The sequence below is a fragment of the Neolamprologus brichardi genome, chromosome 9 (genome assembly GCF_056152115.1).
Source record: "Neolamprologus brichardi isolate AB-2024 chromosome 9, ASM5615211v1, whole genome shotgun sequence".
Taxonomy (NCBI): Eukaryota; Metazoa; Chordata; class Actinopteri; order Cichliformes; family Cichlidae; genus Neolamprologus; species Neolamprologus brichardi.
Genome location: NC_142112.1, coordinates 36,997,569 through 37,021,025, shown reverse-complemented (window position 1 = coordinate 37,021,025; position 23,457 = coordinate 36,997,569). Strand labels below are relative to the sequence as shown.

Below are 23,457 nucleotides of genomic sequence, written 5' to 3'. Positions count from 1 at the left end.
TAAGCTGCAGGACAGACAGACAGGTGACAGTCTCAGGTGTACACACTGCTACAAACAGGAGGATTTAGTGTTTGTGTTATTACGAGTGCTAAACAAGAAGAGTTCCCAGATGGTACAGTGGACACATGTGTGACTCCTGTGATTAAAGCATCTTTCTTTCAGCTTAACGAGTGAACCGTCAGCTCGTTCAAACACACACCGTTTGGCTCGACACCACCGAACAGAGGCAGCAATATAACAGAGCTAACATTAACAGTGCAGCATCACTGACTTTCAGCTTGTTGTGTTTGTGGATATATGACTGACTTTAATTATCCACAAAATCATCAGATTCTCTGTAAGATTAAGGTCGACTATTAAACGGCATACATACATACATACTATCGAACGTCGTATATTTTAAAGAAAAGGCTTTAAAACCAAGTAAATGCGGAAAGTACAAATATCACTAATGTCACATGACTTGCCGACATGTGGCCAACAGGAATGTTTTAATGTTCTTCATTATTAAACATTCAAACATAAATAAGTGACATATTATTCAGTACTTACTTTTAACAGTTTACTCTTCGACTCTTCGAGAGAGAAAGGTGACTGAGTAAGAAATACTCAATACATCATGGGAAACCCCCAGCAGCAACCACCTATTGCAGCATATCTAAGGGAAGATTCAGGGTAACCTGTCTAGCCATAACTATACGTTTTAGTAAAAGGGAAAGTTTTAAGCCTAAACTTAAAAGTTGACACAGTGTCTGCCTCACCAATCCCAACTGGGAGACAGAGGGGCCAAAAAACTGACGTCTCTGCCTCCCATTCTACTTTTAAATACTAAAGGAACAAGAAGTAAGCGCTGTCAGTATTCTTGCTGCAGCAATTTTAGATTAACTGAAGGCGTCTCAGCGAGTTTTTCGGACATCCTGATAGTAGCAAATTACAGTAGTCCAGTCTAGAAATAAATTATGCATGGAGTAGTTTTTGAGTGTCACTTTCACAGGATACTCCCAGAAGATGGAAGAACGGCTCTCAGCCAACGACCCTGCGTCAGTGTGGAGGGGCCTGCAGGAAATCACCAGCTACAGACGCCCCCCACCCACTGTTGAAGCAAACAAAGACCTGGCCAACGAGTTAAACACTTTCTACTGCAGGTTTGAGACGGACAGACTCCCACGCCCCACCCTCCCCTCCCCAGGGACATTGCTTCAGACATTGACCCCCAACACACCTTCCATCTCTCCCCTTTTCACCCCCACCCTCACACCTCTCACCCCCCCTTTCCTCCTCCCTGAAACTCAGAATACACACTGAGGATGTGAGCCGACTACTTTAGAAACAGAAGCCCAGGAAAGCCCCCGGACCAGACAGCGTCTCACCCTCCTGCCTCAAGACCTGTGCTGAACAGCTGGCTCCCATCTTTACGCGCATCTTCAACAGATCCCTGGAACTGTGTGAAGTTCCATCCTGCTTCAAAGGACTGAATGACTACAGACCTGTCGCCTTGATGTCTGTGGTCATGAAATCCTTCGAACAACTGGTGTTAGCCCATCTGAAGGACATTACAGGGCACCAGCTGGACCTGGTAGGCAAACTGCAGAGGGTCCAGCTGGTGCCCTGTAATGTCCTTCAGACCAAAGAGGTCGGTGGATGATGCAGTGAACATGGGGCTGCATTACATCCTGCAACACCTCGACCGCCCGGGAACTTATGTCAGGGTTCTGTTTGTGGACTTTAGTTCGGCTTTTAACACCATTGTGCCTGAACTTCTCTCTTCCAAACTCTCCCAGCTCAGCGTGTCACCAGCTACCTGTCAGTGGATCACCAGCTTCCTGACAGACAGAAAGCAACAAGTGAGGCTGGGGGAGATCACCTCTGAAACTCGGTCCCTAAGATCCACATCATGGACGTCCAGCCGAAAAATCTGCTGTCATGTCAATATAGACCAACAACTTCTGAAGAGAGGCAGTGCCAACAAAGGAAACTCTGATAAACTGAGCAAATCAAACAACAACTTTAAAAGATTATTTTCCGAAATTAATCTTTTTATATCTCAAACACAATTCAGAATTTTTAATACCTACAGCAACTTTGTTAAAATATAAAAGATTTTAAAGATGATATTTTTTTTTATAAATTTCAGGTCAGAATTTTCAGTAAGCTGCAGGAACCCTGTTCAGTGTCAGAACAGCCAAGTCTCCTCTGATAAACCTCCATCTGTGTCACTGAGAACATCTGTCACGTCAGTTTTTGGTTTGATATACAGGAAATGACATCATGGATCAAACTCTTTGTCATCAAACAATTTCTTTATTTAACATTTCAAATTTTGGTTTAACTGTTGAAGGATTTCATAACACAAACAACCTCAACAAAAAAAACATCTTCAGAACACATGGATCAAAATACATTCAATAAAAACACAATAAGAGGAAACAGATTTTTTGATTCAACTGCTGAAACAAAGCTAACCACTCAACACCAACACTGCAGTAGAACAGTTTAGAAAGCTTAAAATGTAACGAGAGGCACATTCATAACTGCCTCATCAGATCTTTACAGGAGATTCACTGTGAACTCTGTGGAGCCTGATCTCAAGGGTTTTGAATCTGACCCTGAAACCAGACGAGGATCTTTCTGTCTCTGCAGATTCACCGTGATCCAGAGATGGGAGTGATTTCAGTCCTGCATGATCACGCTGATGTTTGCATAGAGCAGATAATGAGGTGAATATTTTGGCACATTGGTAACAGTGAAAGAGTTTATTAGTAACGTGGGATCGTTTGTGTTCGGAGTATGAACTGAAATTCTCCAAGCTCTTGTCGCACTGGTCACAGCTGTAGTTTCCTTCCATGTGTGTACGTTCATGGCAGTTACGATTAGCTGAATGTGAGAAGCTTTTGTCACAGTATCTGCACTTGTATGGTTTCTCTCCTGTGTGGACTCGTTTATGTGTTTTAAGCTGACCTGCAGTGGTGAAGGATGACCCACACTGATCACAGAGATGCTTTTTGGTCCCAAGGTGGATGAGTTCATGTTGTTTTAACTTACTTGTTGTGGGAAAGCCTCTCCCACATTCTTTACAGTAGTTCATTTTGTCTCCAGTGTGTCTACGTTGATGTATTGTAAGGTTCCATTGATGACTGAAAGTTTTTCCACAAAGGTCACAACGAAAGTGTTTCCCACCACCACAGTGATGACAGGGTTGAGAACTGGATCCATCTGTGTCGCTCTGCTTCTAAACAAAGACACAAAGACAGTGTAAGTCAGTCCTTCAACATTTTTATCCTGAACGTCGCCTGAAATAAAGAGCATCTCTGCAGACGTCCAATTACATTTTACTGTTTAACAACACTCACTAATAACACTCAGGTCAGTTTAATATGCTACAAAAATGATAATAGTAAAAACCTTAAATTAATACTAATTTAATACTACAATAACAGTAATATAATTCTCAAACACTATCACTAAAAACTGTGATTAGAGTCTGAATAATCATTCAGAGCTGTCTTTCCATGAAATAGAATTGCTAGCACAACTTGATGAGCAGAGTTGTTTCAAACAGTCAGGCTACAATCACAAGATAAAAATATAAATACATACCTCACAGTAACTGCACTTGGAGAGTCTCTTTCTGGTGTGGATCTGTTGGTGTCGTCTCAGGTCATGTGGAGATTTAAAAGTCTTCTCACACAGGTCACATTTATAAGGTCTTTCCTCAGAGTGGGTAAACATGTGTTGTTGTAACTGTGTGCCTGTTAAACATAGTTTACCACACTGACTACAGCTGTACACATCATGTCTGGTGTGAATGCGTAGGTGTGTATTTCGGCTGTCTATCCGGCTGAAAGATTTTCCACAAATGTCACAGCTGTATGCTTTAATTCCAGAGTGGGTAACTAGATGCCTCTGTAAGTGGTTACTGTGAGTAAAAGCTCTGCCACACTGATCACAGCTGTACGCTTTAACTCCACTGTGGATGAGTTGGTGTTGTTTTAAGTTTCCAGACTGCTTAAAAGATTTTCCACACTCGTCACAGCTGAATGGTCTCTCTCCAGTGTGGATGAGTTGGTGGGCTTTTAAGTCATCAGACCACGTAAACGACTTTCCACAGTCTTCACAGCTGAATGGTCTCTCTCCAGTGTGGATGACTTGGTGTCTTTTTAACTTGGACATCCTCGTAAAAGACTTTCCACACTTGTCACAGCTGAACGGTCTCTCTCCAGTGTGGATGGCCTGATGCATTTTTAGTAAAGCTTTCACAGTAAAATCTTTCCCACACTCGTAATAGCTATATTTTTCCTCCCTTTCAATCTTCAACAAATTTGTCGGCCTCCTGAGAGCGCTGACTTCTCGCTCCACGTTGGTCCTGCAGTGACAGAGATACAAACAGAGGCAGTGAGTGAAATGCAGTCGTGGAACAAACTGAACCTTCAAACTCCCTCCATTAACACTAGTTTTAAACCCGAGGCTGTCAGTGATGTGAAGTTCATGAACAAGTTTGCTCTAAGAGTCGATTCTTTGTAGCAAACGAGACAAACTGGCTTCTGTCACAAGGAGATAAATAATCTCCCCGACCCCACCCGCTTCAACATCTTCAGCCCCCTATGACCCACCACCTCCACCATTCAAAATAGCCTGGACCTGATCACCACTTCATAAGTGTCTCCACCCCCCGATGATGCTTCCCTCCATACTGGAGCGTAGAGATGCAAAAAGAGTCTTTAACATACAGATCTCAACAAAGCAGCTGAACCAGACTCCATCATAAACCATACAGTGGATCACAATATGAAGCAGTTTAAGACGATTGTTGCTGTGAACTTTCACTATAGAAAGAAAACTGAACAGAACAACAACAAATCAATCTGATCGATCACAGGTGGACAAAACTTCTGTAAACAAAATAAATAAAACCCAACATTCAATCCACAACATGATTAAAACACGATTCTCCCAAATCACCAAGAGCTGCACATTAACCACCACAATATATTTTTATTCTCTGTGCTTTCAAATATGAACACTGTTTACTTTCATCTCTGTTTCATTAGTTTTTGTTAACATCTTCCTGTGCATCACTTTACAGCAGCCAGACTCATTAAAATGAGACTTTGTAGGAGTTCACTTCCTCTCACAGCAGCTGGACAATAAAGTTTATTGTGACCCTGATACTGCAGCAGATCGCTCTCATCCATTTCCTGTTATCACTTCAAATAGAAATTTTCTCGTTTGGCTCTCAGCGGAGGCGGTCGCATTTTTCTCCTCTCCTCCTTACCCTTATCTTCCCTGCTTAGCCTCGCTGTCCTTGTCTGTCTTATGTGCATTATTCTTTTCCCTGGAACAGTCTCTCACTGTCGTTCTCTAAAACCTAAAAGAGAATTATGGATTTGATCAACTGGTCTGAATGCTATTGACACCCTCTTCTCAACGAGAAGTCTGAAAAAAACAGCTGCAGGGACCAGCAATAGCCGGTGTTGTGCCAAAAAGTGATTGTCTGCCAAAAACTGATTTCCGGTATTTGCCAAAGACCAGTATCAGAGTGTTAAAAAGATCAGCTTTGAAAATTCTCAATAAATCAACAAATTCGGGATCAAATGCAGACACCACCACGGCGCCAGCTGCACAGGCCCAAGGCTGAAGCCGGACAAACACTCCCTGATAACGACTGTGTGATGACTATTCTCCCCATCCCAGCAAGGCCACCTGGATTGGCTGGAGGACTGTTTACTTAGCCTGATAGGGCGAAGGACACTGTCTCAGCTGAACTATGGACACGCACACACACACACTTACACTGATAAGCACTCACTCATCTCCCCCTTCCCTTTCCAACGCCTTCGATGCTTGTTTAACTCCTGGGAACACGAGGCGGGTCTGGGCCCGCGCTGGCGAGTCGGCGCAGTGGCAGGATGTCTTCTGTGTTGCCTGGGATTACTCCTCATCCCCCTACCCATCCCTGTGGCTTGTTATGTCTTCATAATGTTGTGCTGTGAACATTCATGTGCTTTTTTTGTGCAGAGGAGGTTTTTTTTTGTTTCCTGTTCTCGTGCTGTCCTACCATGGAAGCACAGCATGAGTAGGGGTCTCTTTTTTTCCTCTTGTACCTTCCCATTGTGTGTACATTTCAGTGTTTTTTTCCGTAACTGCCGATCTCCGACTTGTAACCCCCATGTAATGTCTGTGTTATATGTGTAAGGTCGGGGGGGGGGGGGGGGGGGGGGGGGGGGGGGGTGTCTCATTTCACTGCAGGGCAACCTGTATGTGACAAATAAATTCTGAATCTGAATCTGAATCTGAAATGAGGCTGTAGAGGTTTGGTGCATGCAGAAAAACAGCTGCAGGGACCAGGGCTGGACTGGGACAAAAAATCGGCCCGGGCATTTTGACTAGAGACTGGCCCACCAAAAATGCGATGTCATTCAGGGGTAAAACCGCAAAGGATTCTGGGAACTTGTGGCAAGCGGTACTAGCGCATGCAGGCTTTCAATTGAACTCAGTTACACAGCGATAAAAAGAAACACAAAAAATGGCAAGAAACTGTTGTATTATTAACTGCAATAGCCGGTGTTGTGCCAAAAAGTGATTGTCTGCCAAAAACTGATTTCCGGTATTTGCCAAAAACTGATTGCTCGTATTTAAATTGCTATAAGTCACTTGTTGGGCTATAATATGTGAAACATATGTCAAATGCATCCCTCATGGATGACATAAAGTCAAAGTGAGCTACAAACAACATTAGTGTAACAAGGTAGAAGCCGCAATCAGTCTTTGGCAGTGACTTTTATATAATCTTTATTTATGCAGTTAAAAAAAAGTCTAATTAACATTAAAAATGTCTTTTGTAAGAAGTAGTTGGACAGCAGAAATGGCTCAAATATTACAATAGTTCTGTAAAAATATTTAAAATGGGGATAAAGGAGCGGATTGGTTATAATGTAAGTACAATAACACAGAGTTGTAAATATACTTGAAAAAACTGATAATTTTTTAATTCCATATATAGCCCCTTTGTAAAGGCTGTTCACTGAAGTCTATTTACCAACATAGATATTACATATAAAAAATACACGCAAACAATGGAAATCAGTTTTTGGCACAACACCTGTTGCATGACAGCCACGGGAAGCCGACAGGTAAAGAGATCGGTTGTTATCGGATTACGTCTTGGAAATTGTTAAGCCATGTTTCCGAAGTAACAAAGCCGATGGATGGCCTATAAAATTGCTAAACAAGGGGGAGGGTGCATCCGACCTCCTCGGCTGTAATTGGTCCAGCCCAGAGTCGATCATGACCAATTGGCCAATCCAACACCTTTCATTCATACCCTTCCAAGAAAAAAAAAAAAAAAAAAAAAAAAAAAAAATCGATCGGCCCATAAAAACAAAAAATCGCCAGCAGCCCACCGGGCAAATGCCCGGTATGCCCGATGGCCAGTCCAGCTATGGCAGGGACAATGAAAAGACTTTTCTGCTCCAACTTCTCCCAGCATGCTGAGCTAATGATTAGTTGGTGTTTTTCTCCAAACACTCTCTCACTCTTCTCTCAACGTGTTCACAATAAACTGTGAACAGACACCGAGGAGAGCAGCAGAAGACCTCATTCAGGAGCTAAACTCAACATGAACTGAACTCACAGTAAAGTTAGCTCGGTGCTTACCTTTAGATGAGCCCACAAACCGAGAGAAACTCCGTGATGAAGCTGGAACTCTTTCCAAACACAGGAAACAGATCAGGGAGCAGAGACCCACGTGGTTCACGCTGATCTCAGCTACGATCCAAATTCAAATTCAAATTCAAATTCAAATTTTTTATTTGTCACATACACAGTCATACACAGTATGATATGTAGTGAAATGCTTGGACAACTGCTCGTGACCTAAAGAAAAAGAAAAGGCTATGAATAAGATAGGAAATAAATAAATATGAAAATAAAAAAGGGTAAATTTAACCAGGAAGGAATAAAATAAAATATAAAAAAATTAAGTTAAGAATGAGATAACTGTACAACACAAAAAGAATGAAGGGTAAATTTAACTGGGAAAGAATAAGATAAAATATATAAATTAAAGTTGAAAATAAGATAACTGTACAACAAAATACAAAGTATAGACATTTATAAGAATGTAAGAGAAATATAAATATATATACACACAATAACAGCAGCTGCAATCCACATTATACAGTGTCTTGTGCAGTGCAAATATGCTTAAAGTGATGAAGTGTAAACAAATGTCCAGAATGTCCAGTGTGTGTGTAAGAACTATATGTGTGGGTCAGTACTGTGTGGTGGTGTGATTGAGAGACCGTATCGCCTGCGGGAAGAAGCTCCTCCTCAGTCTCTCTGTGTTGGTCTTCAGGGAGCGGAATCTCTTTCCTGACCTCAACAGAGAGAACAGTCCGTTGTTGGGATGGCTGAGGTCCTTCACGATCCAGGAGACAAGGGTGGGAAGATCGATGCAGATATCGATCCAAACGTTGGTAGTGGTATATGATCGATACTTTGGTTTGTTTCTCTTCTGTAGGTTCACTTCTTTACTGGCTGTGGATGAAAAAGCAGCTCTGTCTGTGCAAACACTTCTTCTTATGCGGCAGACTCACTTTGCTCCGCCCCCTTCTTCCTGCCCTGCTGGGATTTGTTACTGTGCGGTCACGTGACTCAGCTCCGTTGGGAAAACGCATTTGAGCTGCAGAGAGAGAGAAAGAGGAGCACAAGGGCGTAGATTTGGCATGGACGGAAGGGACGTGTCCCCACCAATAATTTGATCTCTTCGAGTAAAGAAAAACAAAACCGATAGAAATAAAAAAAAAAAAAAAACCTGATCTGTCAACGTCTCATTCACCCAGCGGAGCAGAAAGAGTTAAATTACGTTCTCTACTGGAGTCCTACGTCATGTGACAAATATGGCCAATGTGATTGGCTGTGCCTTTCAGGGAGCTCTGTTTAGTTTTAGCAGCGGCAAGCCTGCGCTGCAAGGAGGAGAGGAGGACGGCAGCAAAAAGTTACTAGGAACTTGTGTTTTTTGTATATTCAGTTTATATCCCGAGTAGGACCCATACTCCACTAACACTGACATAAGCTCCATAAATGATTATGTAGGTTTTGATAAGTAAACCAAAACATCATCTGTGAACAAGGCCAATTTCTGCTCACTTCCAACAATATTAATCCCTTTTATTTTATCATTCGGCCTAATCCTTTGAGCCAACGGCTCTATAGAAATGGCAAATAAGAGTGGATTCAAGGGGCATCCCTGTCTTGTGGATCTTTCAAGCTTAAAAGCATCTGAAAGTTCACCGTTGATCTTTATTTTTGCAGTTAGACTATTATACAAAGCCCTCAATATTGTAATGATGGACCTGATTACTTATTTTCAAAAGTAATTAATTACTTAGTTACTTTTTAAAAACACAATTTACAACCTGAACAGGTGATAAAGCGATAGATTTTTCAGCCCAATTCTACTATTTCTGCATAATCTATCATACAAAATGTAATCAAATGGAAAAGTCGGTTTTTAAAACTTGTTTTATTAGTTTTAATCTTTTAACTTTTGCATCAAGCAAAAATTAAATTATATGCAACATTCTCTGACTGGAAGAAATTTGTTTAACATTTAAACCTATTTTCTGCCCATTCCAGCATATAAAATAAAATATTTTTTTGTGTTTACACTCAGTCTTTCAAATAGATGCAAGTAAAACACAGCAGAAAATAAATAAAATCAAAGACTAGCGGTCCTGTTGCTCCCTTTTCACCTGTAAAGCAGCGGTCAATGGAAGAATCCACAAATTTCTCTGTGATTTTCCCATTATGTGGTAGCGCACTTGGTGCTTGCTTGGAAGTTTAGGGGTTTTTTCGCTGTAAAAAGAAGTTTTCTTCCCACGAAGAATGGACACTAATGTTTTTGTCACTTTTCATGGAATCAAACTCAAAGTAAGGTCAGTACTTCCACGCTTTAAACGCTGCACGCTCATACTCTCTCCCGCACTCGATATATTATCCATTGTTGATCTGCACACAGCTTGTAAGTGTCACAGAAATGGCTTATGTATACAGAAGTTTAATAGATTGTTCCAGCAGTTAAAATGTTCTTGCTTGTACATTTCTGTGGTCAATATTGTAAAGGTGTGTTTATCTTGTCACAAAGTACAAGTTTTGTTACACCGCTATTATCGCGAGGTTTGGGCGTGATAATATAGGCTGTGAGCCCACGTTTAATAATCACGCTAAGGAGTTCAGCGAGCTATCTGCAAAGGCCTGGTTAGTCTACCAGCTGTACAAGGTATTTGTCATTTGCTATAACTGTATTGTAATATTGTGAAAATTTGTAATGTATGGTGTTCTAACTATTTTATGTTTTAATTTAGAATCCGCAAGACTGTAAAGGTATTCTTCTAGGACCTCCAAAGTGGCAGGTGGCCACGAGGTAATTTTTTGTTGTTAAAGCACCAGTGTTACTTTTGATAGACTGAAGCACTTAAAGCCTTTGTGTTTTATGTTTGTAGTTTTCACGGCGTTCAATAAATGCAGCGAAGTGCCCGTCTTGAAGAAGCCGTGCCTGTGTTGTCATTTCGGAGTTACAGTGAAAACTCGCCCTAGCCAGTGCCGGTGAGAAGCTAATTACGAAGACGGCAGCTGCAGAGAGTGACGGTGAAGTGGAGCGACACAAGAGGGCGCCATTGCATAAGCTCACCATTCTCAAGCAGCCAAGCACAGCAGCAACAACGTTATACAACTGGAGTAAGGTGGAAATTAATAAAGGACAGTGTTAAAGGTAGAATAAGAGTGGTTTAAGTCAAGTTTAAAGAGCCACAATAAGTTTCTATAACACATTTGTCAAAGTTTATTTAATTTCTACTGTACTTCAAAGTGATGCTTTGTAGTTTGGTGAATAGTTCTGTGTGCTTGCTTAAGGTCAAAGTTTGAGTGAAGTTTACAAGGTCCTTTAAGAAAAGGTGCACTTAAAGTATACAGTAACAGTAACCCCAAAGTAACTTAAGTCACACATTTAAGAAGTATTTGAACTCTGAACACAGTGCGCTCAATGACATTTAACTAGACTCCCGAGATTGTTGACAAAGATCTCGAAGAGCACCACGCTGTACCACTTACCGAAGTGGAAGAAAATGATGATAAACAAATTACAGAACTACAGACTGTTCGTAAAAGTGAAAGAGTAAGAACACTAACAGAAAAGGGTAAAGAGCTTCAAGAGAAGAAACTCAAAGGCCTCCAACACAGATATGCCGTTGTTTTTGAAAAATGGAGATATGAAGCAAGATTGAGCAAAGTAATATTAAGAAATGAAGTTTCCGAGAGTGAATTGAATGAGCTCATCAACAATGTAAATGTTGCCTGCAAAGATGTACAAATCATTTATGAACAAATATGGCAAATACAAACTCCTGATGCAGATGAAAGACGCAAAGTGGATGCATGTACATCACTTTCCTCGTTCATTGTCAGAAGAGCTGAAAAACACTTACAAGGAGATCTGCAGATGGTGATGAAGAGCCATGGCCAGATGTTGGGTCGTGCTTAGGATCTGAAAGTACTAAATCAAAGTCAAAATCACGAAGGTCTAAAAGTGGTTCAAGCCAGTCATACTCACAAACAATCAAAAGAATAGAAGCAGAGGCTGAGGCAGCTGCGTGTCAAGAAATATTAGCAGTAATGGAGGATCAAGAAAGAGAAGCAGCTGAACTAAAAAAGTTGGAACTTGAAAACTTAGAAAGGCAACAAGCAATAGAGGAGCAGCGCAGAAAGATTGAACGCTTGGAAGAGGTTAAAAAACTGAATGCTGCAAGAGCTAAAGTAAAGGTTTATGCAGAAGCTGAAAGTATTTCTGAAAGTCGTAGTTTAGTGCGCAGTACCAAAACTGACAGCGAAACCTCAGCAATCCCTGCTCCACCACAAGTTCCCTCTCAAGCTCCAAATACAACCCAAGCCCATAATGCCACAAGCCCTGCATTTGTTCCACATACTCCCACAGTCATAAACAAAGCCCAACAAAATCCTGGTGTGCAACCTAAGGGCACCACAGGCCAAGCAGTTAACGCTTCAAGTCTGCCATTTATCCCTAAAGCAACACAAGCTGCCGCTTCAGCAACTCATCCACAGCCAAATTGGATCTAGTCGGCATACTAGCAGACGCAATAAGTGCTAATCGTCTTCCAACTCCGGAACCTGCACTGTTCACTGGTGACCCTTTAAAGTTCAAGGACTGGCAGTTGTCATTTGAGACCTTGATTGAAAGAAAAAACATTCCAAAGAACGAAAGACTCTATTATCTCAGGAAGTATCTTGGTGGACCCGCAAAGAGAGTGGTTGAAGGATTTTTCCTAGTGGGCACAGATGAAGCGTATGACGCAGCTTGGGAAGTGCAGGAAAGGCGCTTTGGAGATCTGTTCACTATAGGAAAATGCTTCAGAGACAAACTTCAGTTTACTTTACTGCAAAAGAAATGGTCACACACTGGATAAATGCTTCAAATTCATGGAAAAATCAGTCCAGGATCGTATCAAGTTTGTACAAGCAGAAAGGCTGTGTTTTGGATGTTTAAAGGGGGGACATCATTCTAAGAAGTGTGATAAAAGGAACACGTGTGAAAAATGCCAGATGAAGCATCCCACGTGTGTGCATGATGACAAGTTTGTAGAGCGTAAAACGATAATACCTGAAATGAATGATCACTCTCAAGACAAGGACGAAGGAGATGAATCAGCAACCGCAATCTCTAATAGAGTAACTCAAGTAACTTCGAGCACACTGACATCCACCATTCTACCTGTCTGGGTTTCGTCAAAAAATCACCCAGACAGAGAAGTTCTAGTATATACCCTGCTCGATTCTCAGAGCGATACATCCTTTATCTTGGATGAAGTGGCCCAGGATCTCGACACAGATAAGAGTAAGGCTCATCTAAGACTATCGACCATGTCTGCCAAGTCAACAGTCATACCATGCGAGAAACTGGTAAATCTTCAAGTTAGAGGCTACAAGCAGGAAAAGAGAATTACATTGCCACCGGTCTATACAAGAGAGTTCATCCCTGTGAACAGATCACACATCCCGATGTCTGAAACTGCTTCGAATTGGCCTCACCTCAAAAAGGCTGGCAGATAGGTTACCTCCAATGCTTGAATGCAAAGTTGGTCTGCTTCTCGGCTATAACTGTCAGCAAGCCCTTCTTCCACAGGAAGTCATTGCAGGTGAGGAGAATCAGCCTTACACACAGCTAACTGATCTCGGCTGGAGCGTAGCTGGTTGTACGTTTCAAGTTCAAAATCACAATGATGATATTGGCATAAGCCACAGAATCATTGTTCGAGAAGTTACTCCTACAGTACAACAAGCAGTTGAACTCAAGCAAGAAGTGCATTTTGTATGCAGAACTCAAGTGAAGGAAGTTGGTCCAGTTGATGTAATAAAGGCTTTGGGATCTGATTTCTCTGAGCATGCAACAGATGACAATCCAGTCTCTCAGGAAGACATTTTGTTCATGTCAAAGGTGACCAAAGGCATAAGGCAAAAGGAAAATGGTCACTATGAACTCCCATTGCCATTTAAAACCGACAACCCAAATCTTCCAATCAACAAACAATGTGCTGAGCATAGACTGTCTTCGTTGGAACGTCGGCTCAGAAGAGATAAGAAATACTATGAAGATTACGTCAAGTTCATGGACAACATCATAACCCGTGGAGACGCAGAGAAGGTCCCAGAGCAAGAACTGGATAATGAGGCAGCATGGTATATACCGCACCATGGGGTCTACCACCCCCACAAACCTGAGAAGATACGTGTGGTTTTTGATTGTTCGGCCCATTTCCAGGGGACATCTCTTAACGATCACCTTCTGACTGGACCAGATCTTACCAATGCACTGATTGGAGTGTTATGTCGATTCAGAAAGGGCCCCATCGCCACCATGTGTGATGTGGAGAGGAGGTTCCACCAATTCCACGTCATCAAGGAGCATCAAGACTATTTGAGATTTCTTTGGTGGGACAAAGGCGATTTAAACTCTGAGCCTTCAGTGTACAGGATGAGAGTGCATCTTTTCGGAGCAGCTTCATCTCCCGGATGCTGCAATTTCGGACTCAAACATATTGCTTCTCAAGGTAGAAACAGATTCAGCTTAAAAACCTTTCAATGGATCAGAAATCCCAGTTTGCAATTAATACAATACAAAATATTACATAGAGTGTACTATACTGGTCATAGGATGTTCAAGATGGGCTATACACCTTCCAAAAACTGCTCACACTGTCTAGCAAATACACCGGACAATTACATCCACGCTCTTTGGTTCTGTCCACCAGTTCAGAAGTTTTGGCGTGAGATATGTGAAGACTCATCAAAGTGTCTGACAGCACCTCCTTTCACGTATTGTGGTGTCGACTGTTTCGGTCCATTCATGGTAAAGGAAGGAAGAAAGGAAGTCAAAAGGTATGGAATGTTGTTCACGTGTTTATGTTCACGAGCTGTGCACATTGAAACGCTAGATGACTTATCGACAGATGCCTTCATGAACGCTCTTCAAGTTCTGATAGCCATAAGAGGTCCTGTCCGGCAATTAAGATGCGACCAAGGGACAAACTTTATGGGCGCCAAAAGAGAACTTTTGGAGCTAATGAAGGATATGGATCAAGAACCACAAAGAGCTATTGGTTGTGAATTTGTGGTGAACGTTCCGGCAGCTAGCCACATGGGGGGCATCTGGGAACGTCAAATTCGAACAGTACGAAGTGTACTGACAGCGATGCTGGACAAGTTCTCAAACAAACACGATACAGCTAGTCTAAGAACACTGCTTTCCGAGACAATGCCCATCATTAACAGCAGACCTTGTTGAGTATCTCAACAATCCCTTGGGACCAGAGCCATTAACTCCCAATCACATATTAACGATGAAATCTTCAGTTATTCTTCCACCTCCAGGAGAGTTTTGCAGAGAGGATTTGTACTTGAACAAAAGATGGAAAAGAGTACAATTTCTAGCAAATGAGTTTTGGCAAAGGTGGAGGCGAGAGTATCTGTTAAATTTCCAGCGGCGACAGAAATGGCAGAACGTCTCACGAAACCTGCAAGTAAATGACATTGTGATACTGCAGGATGATAATGCTCCAAGATGTAAATGGAAACTTGCTCTAATAGTAGAGGCTATAGAGAGCCCAGATGGCAAGGTTCGAAATGTGACGCTCAAGACCAGTGAAACTACCTTTTACAGGGGAAAAGCACTGACAAGGCTGATATATCTGGAAAGACCTATTCACAAGGTAGTGACTTTACTGGAGACTGACGTGCAAAGTGAACCAGAATTTAATGTTGACACATTAGAAGTCCCGTTTGCAGTTTGCCTCAAGCCATGTGGGAGACACAGCAAACATGTGCAAGAAGCTGCTCTGGTCAGATGAGACCAAAATGGAACTTTTTGGCCAAAATGCAAAACGCTATGTGTGGTGGAAAACTAACACTGCACATCACTCTGAACACACCATCCCCACTGTCAAATATGGTGGTGGCAGCATCATGCTCTGGGAGTGCTTCTCTTCAGCAGGGACAGGGAAGCTGGTCAGAGTTGATGGGAAGATGGATGGAGCAAATACAGGACAATCTTGGAAGGAAACCTCTTGGAGTCTGCAAAACACTTGAGAGGTTCACCTTCCAGCAGGACAACGACCCCAAACATAAAGCCAGGGCAACAATGGACTGGTTTAAAACAAAACATATCCATGTGTTAGAATGGCCCAGTCAAAGTCCAGATCTAAATCCAATCGAGAATCTGTGGCAAAATCTGAAAACTGCTGTTCACAAACGCTGTCCATCTAATCTGACTGAGCTGGAGCTGTTTTGCAAAGAAGAATGGGCAAGGATTTCATTCTCTAGATGTGCAAAGCTGGTAGAGACATACCCTAAAAGACTGGGAGCTGTAATTGCAGAAAAAGGTGGTTCTACAAAGTATTGACTCAGGGGGCTGAATAATTACGCACATCCCACTTTGCAGTTATTTATTTGCAAAAAATGTTTGGAATCATGTATGATTTTCGTTCCACTTCTCACGTGTACACCACTTTGTGTTGGTCTTTCACGTGGAATTCCAATCAAATTGATTCATGTTTGTGGCTGTAATGTGACAAAATGTGGGAAAGTTCAAGGGGGGCGAATACTTTTGCAAGCCACTGTATAAAATATCCTTGCTCTTATACACAGCAACTTTACCATTTCTGGTTCAGGACCACTGTCTTCAGCTGAGACTGAAGAAGTCTCTTGGATGAGTTACGAAACGTTTGTCCCACTGAAAACGCTACGTCCAGATGAACAGAATCAACTTCTGGGACTTCCTTACCTGATTGAGCATGCATCAAGATATTACCCACAATTACTTAGGTACATAATAAAAAAGGGACAGCAAGTCAGTTTCTTACAGAGGAAGAAATAAATAAATAAATATACTGCAATTAATTTTAAGCAGTGTGTAATTATTCAGAAAAACACGAAAAGATACATCACATCTTTCTACATTTTATTTTTCATAGAATTCAGTTAATCTTTTACATACTGTCCGGATAAAATGACTAAAATTTATGACTTACAATAAAATTATTTTTACTGCAACATAAAAAAATGTACGTTTGTCTCTTCATGGAGCAAAACACACTCACATCCTGTAAGAAAACACAGACCACTGAAAACATTAAATATATTCTTACCCATGTGTAACTTTCCACATACTGCCTGTTTAAAAATGACACAAATTTATGAATTTACTTTTTTTTACTGTAACATTAAAAATTGCAGGAACGGTTGTGTCCTTCTGGAGCTATTGTAAGACAATAGAGCCCATTTAAAACACATTTCATGTGAGTTACAACAGAAGTGGCACAGCACTGACACTGATAATTACCTCACGATGAACACCCAAATAAACAGTAACAGGTCTGACAGTTTGACCCAGAAGGTGAACTGTTCTGACATTTTGCTTTTCTTGTGATCAGATGATGGGAGTAATGTTTGCTCTGTATGCTGTTTGTGGACACAGACAGTGAAGTTTAACTTGCTAAACTTGTGTTGGGATAACTAACTCCATAAGCTAAAATTTTGTAATCGCGGCTCGATCGCTTCACAACATTAATGATTTTCTCTTAAACTCTTTCTCTTTCCATCCTGTCTTGCAGCTCTATTGTCATCATCCTTTCCTGAGTATTGCCCTCTCTTTGAAAAAGAAAGAAGGGGCTCAGAATTGATGTAATCCTCCCCCCACCTTCAACCCAAGTATGTGCGGTAGTCACTGCTACCACACATACATGTCCTGAACCACGCTCACATACTTCTCTGTCACTTCTGACTTCATCATGCAGTACCACAGTGCCTCTTTTTGCACCCTTTCATGTTTTCACTAGATCTACAAAGACATAGTGAAGCTCTGACTTTCTCAGGAAATTAAAGCTGAATTCTGTGAAGCCTGATCTCAAGCTTTTTAAGTTTGACGCAGCATCTAGAAGAACTTTTATTCAGATCCCCTGTTTCTCCCACTGTGTTCAAATGATCCCTGTCAGGGTAATGTTCCATTGGTCTGCCACTTTTCTCACAGGAGGACACTTTGTGGGTCTTTTGATGCCTCAGTAGACTTTTGTTATGGATGAAAGACTTTCCACACTGACCACATACAAATTGTTTAGTACCAGAGTGGGTGCGCTGATGTGATTTTAAGCTAGTCATGTGAGAAAAAGACTTTCCACACTGACCACATACAAATTGTTTAGTACCAGAGTGGGTGCGCTGATGTGATTTTAAGCTAGTCATGTGAGAAAAAGCCTTTCCACAGTGACCACATACAAATGATTTAACTCCAGAGTGGGTGCGCTGATGTGATTTTAAGCTAGTCATGTGAGAAAAAGCCTTTCCGCAGAGACCACATACAAATTGTTTAGTACCAGCGTGGATGAGCTGATGTGATTTTAGGGGACCAATATCAGTAAAAGATTTTCCACACTGCTCACAGCTGAAAGGTTTCTCTCCACTGTGGATGCGCAGATGCACTTTTAAGTCGCACTTCTGAGTAAAAGACTTTCCACACTGATCACAGCTGAATGGTTTCTCTCCACTGTGGATGAGCTGATGTCTTTTTAACCTATCAATCCCAGTAAAAGATTTTCCACACTGCTCACAGCTGAAAGGTTTCTCTCCACTGTGGATGCGCTGATGCACTTTTAAGTGTCCCTTCTGAGTAAAAGCCTTTCCACACTGCTCACAGCTGAAAGGTTTCTCTCCACTGTGGATGAGCTGATGTCTTTTTAACCTATCAATCCCAATAAAAGAATTTCCACACTGATCACAGGTGAAAGGTTTAACTTCACTGTGGATGCGCTGATGTCTTTTTAACCTATCAATCCCAGTAAAAGAATTTCCACACTGATCACAGGTGAAAGGTTTAACTTCACTGTGGACGCCCTGATGTTTTTTTAGGTGACCAATATCAGAAAAAGATTTTCCACACTGCTCACAGCTGAAAGGTTTCTCTCCACTGTGGATGCACTGATGCACTTTTAAGTTGCCCTTCTGAGTAAAAGCCTTTCCACACTGCTCACAGCTGAAAGGTTTCTCTCCACTGTGGATGAGCTGATGTCTTTTTAACCTATCAATCCCAATAAAAGAATTTCCACACTGATCACAGGTGAAAGGTTTAACTTCACTGTGGACGCCCTGATGTTTCTCTAAGTGATCTCTATCCTGAAAAGATTTTCCACACTGATCACAGACAAATGATTTACCTCCAACATGGATCATATAATGTCTCTTTAAGTGACCTTTCTGAGTAAAAGACTTTTCACACTGATCACAGTTGAAAGCTTTAAATTCAGTGTGGACGACCTGATGTAATTTTAAGCTCCATCTCAGAGCAAAGGTCTTACCACACTGATCACAGCTGAATGGTTTAACTTCGCTGTGGATCAGCTGATGTCTTTTTAAGCTCCATCTCTGAGTAAAGGTCTTTCCACACTGATCACAGCTGAATGGTTTCACACCGGTGTGGATCAGCTGATGTGATTTCAAGTGACCAATCTGAGTAAAAGACTTCCCACACTGATCACAGCTCAAGCTTCTGTCCTCCCTGTTGGCGCGCTTGCGTCTTCTGGGCTGCTTCATAGCAGGTAAAGTCCTTTCCACAGGGATCGCCGCTGGCTCATCTTTACTTGCTGGTGCTGGATGTTTTTGGTTGATATCATCCATGTTCTGAGGTTTCGGCCTGCTTTCACTTCTTTCTCCTGTAATGACAAAGAACCCAAACAGTGACATCAAGTCTACACCTTCAGCTCATCCCCAAGTGCCCCCTCTTACCTCACAAAGATAAACAGTTTCACCATCTGCCAAACGTCTCAGGTGCCTGGGGACGCTATGCTGTGGTAAATATTTGAAGTGAGCTCATTTTGGGGATAAAAGTAGTAAAAGTTAAACTTGAGAATAAAATATTAGCTTGTGTGACTTCAAAGTTTTTTAGTTTTTACTTTTACTACTATTTCAAGAACATCACACTTACAATGTGCAGTTCAGGTTGTATGTGTGAGAGCTGTACAACCAAATCCACAATGACTCAGATTCCCCTCTGATTAACCACGAGGGTGTCACACAGTTATCAAAGTCTGCAGACACTGTCAGCTGCAATCAACACCTTTTATTATAATGCACAGGTGAGTTATAATGCATCTCCACTAGAAGATGGTCACCTGTTATCTACTTTTTCACAGGCAAGCGTGGGCGAGAGTCTACAGCAGGGTTCTCAGACTCGCGGCCCGTGGGCCATTTGCGGTACACATCACCTCTACTTGCATATTGATGTGAAGAAATATTTTAAAAAATATTATTCAATAATGGGAAATGGGAGATGGAAGCATGTATATATGATAATAACCACTGCAGCCAAAAAGAGTGCCTGATGAGCCCAGTTCTAAGTAAGCTGGTAAGACTCAACTGTACACTGTGTTCGTGTTTTCCTCCAAAACAATAAAGTTCTGCTGTAGGAGCCTTTCAACGCCTCTTTCTGTCTCTCGCTAGCAAAGTTGACCCAGACAGTAAAGCTATGACATGTAACCCGAAGTATCAGCCAGAGGTCTCCTTACCATGGACCTGGCCGAGGTAACAAGAGAGTGAAAACATGTTGAGGGATTGGCTGTTAGTTCGGTGAGAGATTTATTTGGAAAGAAAACAATTTTCATTTGCAGCCGAAAACTAATGTGTACACTTATATCTGCCTTTTTATTTTGTTAAATACAAACAAAACTTTAGCAAAAGTGCTGCAACGTGTCTGGCCAGAAAGAGCTGTTTATTTGGTAGTTCAATGAAAGGCTTCAGATAGTGAGAGTGAGAAAAAAAAGGCGTTCTTGTTTGCAGTTTTGTCTTGTTATACAATATTTTTAATTAAATGAAACAAACAAAACATTAATTTTTTTGAAATATTAGTCAGTGTTTTAGTTCTTTCTTTTTTGTACTACTTGGACACTAAAGTGGCCCTCCAATGAGATGACGGTGCCAGAAGTGGCCCACGGCTCATTTGGGTTTGAGACCCCTGGTCTACAGCTTTCTACCCCCCCAAGGACACATAGTCTAATGCCTTTATTTTTCAGGGCCATGTCCACTTAATACTACACTATACGGTTATATGGCATTTTAATTAATATAACCGTAATATCTCAACACCTCCTCCCTGGAGATAAGAAGGAGTCTCACTATCTGCCTAATGTCTCATGGTGCCTGGGAGTGTCAGTCCTGTGAAATACATATTTGATGTTTTCCTATATGTAGAACAAAGTCACACAAAATGTACTATAGATATTATTAAAGTCATGTTGTCAAAATATATGATCAACACATGAAATAAAGAAATCTCCATCACAAGACGTCAGAAAGAATATGAAAGAAGAAAAGTGGAAAAGGAAAACAGCTTTGGTTTTCATCTTATATATCTGAAAGGAGTTTTAGTCTGCAAACCAGATCATGTCGGAATCTACAAAGCTGCTGTGTGGAGTTCCTCAGGGCTCTGTGCTGGGACCTATTCTGTTTTTAATATACATTCTTCCTTTAAGTCAGATAATACAGCAGTTCCCTAAAGTATCTTATCATCTTTTTGCTGACGATATTCAGCTATATTATTCTTTTAAGCCTGCTGAAGCTCATAAGCCCTCCAATCTGATTGACTGTTTAACCAACATTAAACAATGGTTGAACAATAACTGCTTACAGCTAAACCCAGACAAAACAGAAACTTTGATTATTGCACCAGGCAGTGCAATACCTGATATTAAACGGCGACTGGGTGACTTAGGTTCCTCACAGAAACATAACCTTAGAAACTTGGGTGTCATTTTTGATGAAGCTTTTTCTTTGGAGGGACATTTAAATCAGTAAGAACCTGCTTTTTTCACCTGAGGAACATTTCTAAACTTAGATCCATCGTGTCAACAAGTGAACTCGAGATGATAATACATGCTTTTATCTCTACAAGACTTGACTACTGCAACAGCCGGTTTACTTGTCTAAACATGAAAGGGCTAGCCCGCCTACAGGTTGTTCAAAACTCTGCAGCGAGGCTACTGACCCGTTCGAACAAGGGTGCTCATATGACCCCTGTTTTAAAGTCGCTGCACTGGCTACCAATCAGATTCAGGTTCCATTTTAAAATTCTAGTTTTAACTTTTAGAGCATTACAGAGACAGCCCCCCACCCCCCACCCCCACCCCACATTGCTGATCTGATTCATTGATACATACACATACCTCCACTCGTAACCTGAGGTCAGCAAACCAAAACCTTTTAGTGGTCCCCCACACTCGTTTTAAAACCCGAGGGGACCGATCTTTCCAAGCTGTTGCACCCGGATTGTGGAATGCACTTCCCCTATTTCTACAGGGTTTGGACTCAGTGGAGACCTTCAAAAAGCAGCTAAAGACATTTTTATTTCAAAAAGCTTTTAATTAGACCAGGGTTTTTATGATGTATTTTATGACTGTATTATGTTTTCACCTTGTAAAGCACTTTGTGACATATGTCTGTGAAAGGTGCTATATAAATAAACTTTACTTACTTACTTACATTTTAAATGAGGTCATGCTGAGCCTCTTGTCCCGATTGTTTTATGTTGGGCTGAGAGCAAACAACCAATACTCAGATCAGGTCCAGTCAACAACAATTATGTATTAAGCACATATGTGGGAGACGTACATGATACCACCCTCAGTCTAGTCGGGTAGATCTCAAAGAGGAAGCACAAGAACTTCTTTATTTAAAGGGTTGTACACGCTAAAGATGCATGAGCAAGTTACATATCATGCATCAGCGACAGTTAGCTGCATCTCCTTTTTACAACACTTCGAATGCAGTTTCAAAACCCTTTCACCCCCAGCTGTTTCCTGTTGTCCGTTATGAGCCCCGTGATCGTGTATGCCACATCCTGAGTACATCCTGTTCTAACCGCCCCTGTGCAGGAACGTATGCAGTTACAAGCAAAACACTTCTTTTAATGCCTTTTAGTTTAAATATTATTTTGCTTCTTGACTGACTGACACTTACTGAAATACTGCTACATGTATATTTCCCACAATCTCCACAGACATCACCTTCATATGAAGGGAAACAAAGAGTGTAACTCAAATGATAAAACATTAACGTACTGAGGCAGACAAACAGAGAGGCTAAACAGAAGGCAGAAATCAAACCAAAATGAGCTAAGAGAGAGAGACCCTGTAGAAAATGATAAAGTTAAGCAACCAATGTAGTTATAACTGACTTACTCTGGATCTCCTCTCAGACTCAGGAGGGGGCGAGCGGGCCGGCTTTGTAGTTGGAGTCGGACCAGCAGAGACAATGGGCTCACTGACCTCCACTCCCCAAGTCAGTCACCACGAGGACAAGTTCTTTGTTTAGAGATGATTTAATCCAAGCTCACCAACAACATCACTCAGCTGTCCTCATCAGAACTGATAAAATAAAAGCAGTTACATTTAGAAACGTCAGTTTACTAAAGATAAAAATATTGCTCTTTTAGCCTCGCTCACATATTCTGTAAAGATTAAATGACTTAAATCATCACGTTGTTTACAAAAACACATTGTTACCAAACTCAGCAAACAATTGCGCATCCAGAAATAACTGTTTTATCTCGTTTGACATGGAAACTTAAAATTACAAAGACACACTGAACGCACCTTCCTACCAGCTGTAACCTAACAGGAAAACGTACGTTCGTCTTCGCAGCTGCAATACATACCTCACAAAAAGCCGTTCATCAATTAGATTTAACACGACGCTTCTCCACAATACTTTGATACGAGTTCTTCAAAAAGTGCCCATTTTTAAAACGGCGGAAAGACACAGCAAAGAGCACAGTACGCACACCCCTTCTTCTTCGTCTCCTCCCCTGCTTCTTCTTCTTCTTTTTTTTTTTACAAACCTTTATTTAAA

At 41.4% G+C, this 23,457-nt stretch overlaps 1 protein-coding gene and 1 pseudogene across 6 annotated transcripts; one reads left to right on the top strand and one right to left on the bottom strand.

Moving 5' to 3' along the window:
- Positions 1-1,617: 1,617 nt before the first annotated feature.
- On the bottom strand, positions 1,618-23,404 carry LOC148101609 (uncharacterized). Of its 6 annotated transcripts, XM_087846507.1 has the most exons (5): positions 23,264-23,404; positions 22,788-22,973; positions 17,602-19,268; positions 3,598-4,230; positions 1,618-3,229 (listed from the first exon to the last, which is right to left on the bottom strand). In XM_087846507.1, the coding sequence occupies exons 3-5, from the start codon at positions 19,231-19,233 to the stop codon at positions 2,540-2,542; spliced, it is 2,955 nt and encodes a 984-aa protein (XP_087702633.1). In that variant the 5' UTR covers positions 19,234-19,268; positions 22,788-22,973; positions 23,264-23,404; the 3' UTR covers positions 1,618-2,539. The 6 variants fall into 6 exon arrangements, with proteins under 6 accessions (XP_087702633.1, XP_087702632.1, XP_087702631.1 ...); XM_087846505.1 differs by lacking the exons at positions 17,602-19,268; positions 22,788-22,973; positions 23,264-23,404 and adding an exon at positions 7,654-7,774 and having other exon boundaries at positions 1,628-3,226; positions 3,598-4,363; XM_087846503.1 differs by lacking the exons at positions 17,602-19,268; positions 22,788-22,973; positions 23,264-23,404 and adding an exon at positions 7,654-7,774 and having other exon boundaries at positions 1,630-3,229; positions 3,598-4,363.
- Positions 20,122-23,457, top strand: part of LOC148101606 (uncharacterized) — a 52,515-nt pseudogene continuing 49,179 nt past the window's right edge.

Excerpts from the sequence above, each read along its gene's own strand:
- LOC148101609 (XM_087846507.1), bottom strand. The coding sequence starts at position 19,233 with ATGGATGATATCAACCAAAAACATCCAGCACCAGCAAGTAAAGATGAG. Across the intron at positions 4,231-17,601 it reads GGCATCAAAAGACCCACAAA|GCCATCCACACTGGAGAGAG; the intron begins GTGTCCTCCTGT and ends AAAATGCATCAG. Across the intron at positions 3,230-3,597 it reads CCAAGTGCAGTTACTGTGAG|AAGCAGAGCGACACAGATGG; the intron begins GTATGTATTTAT and ends GTCTTTGTTTAG.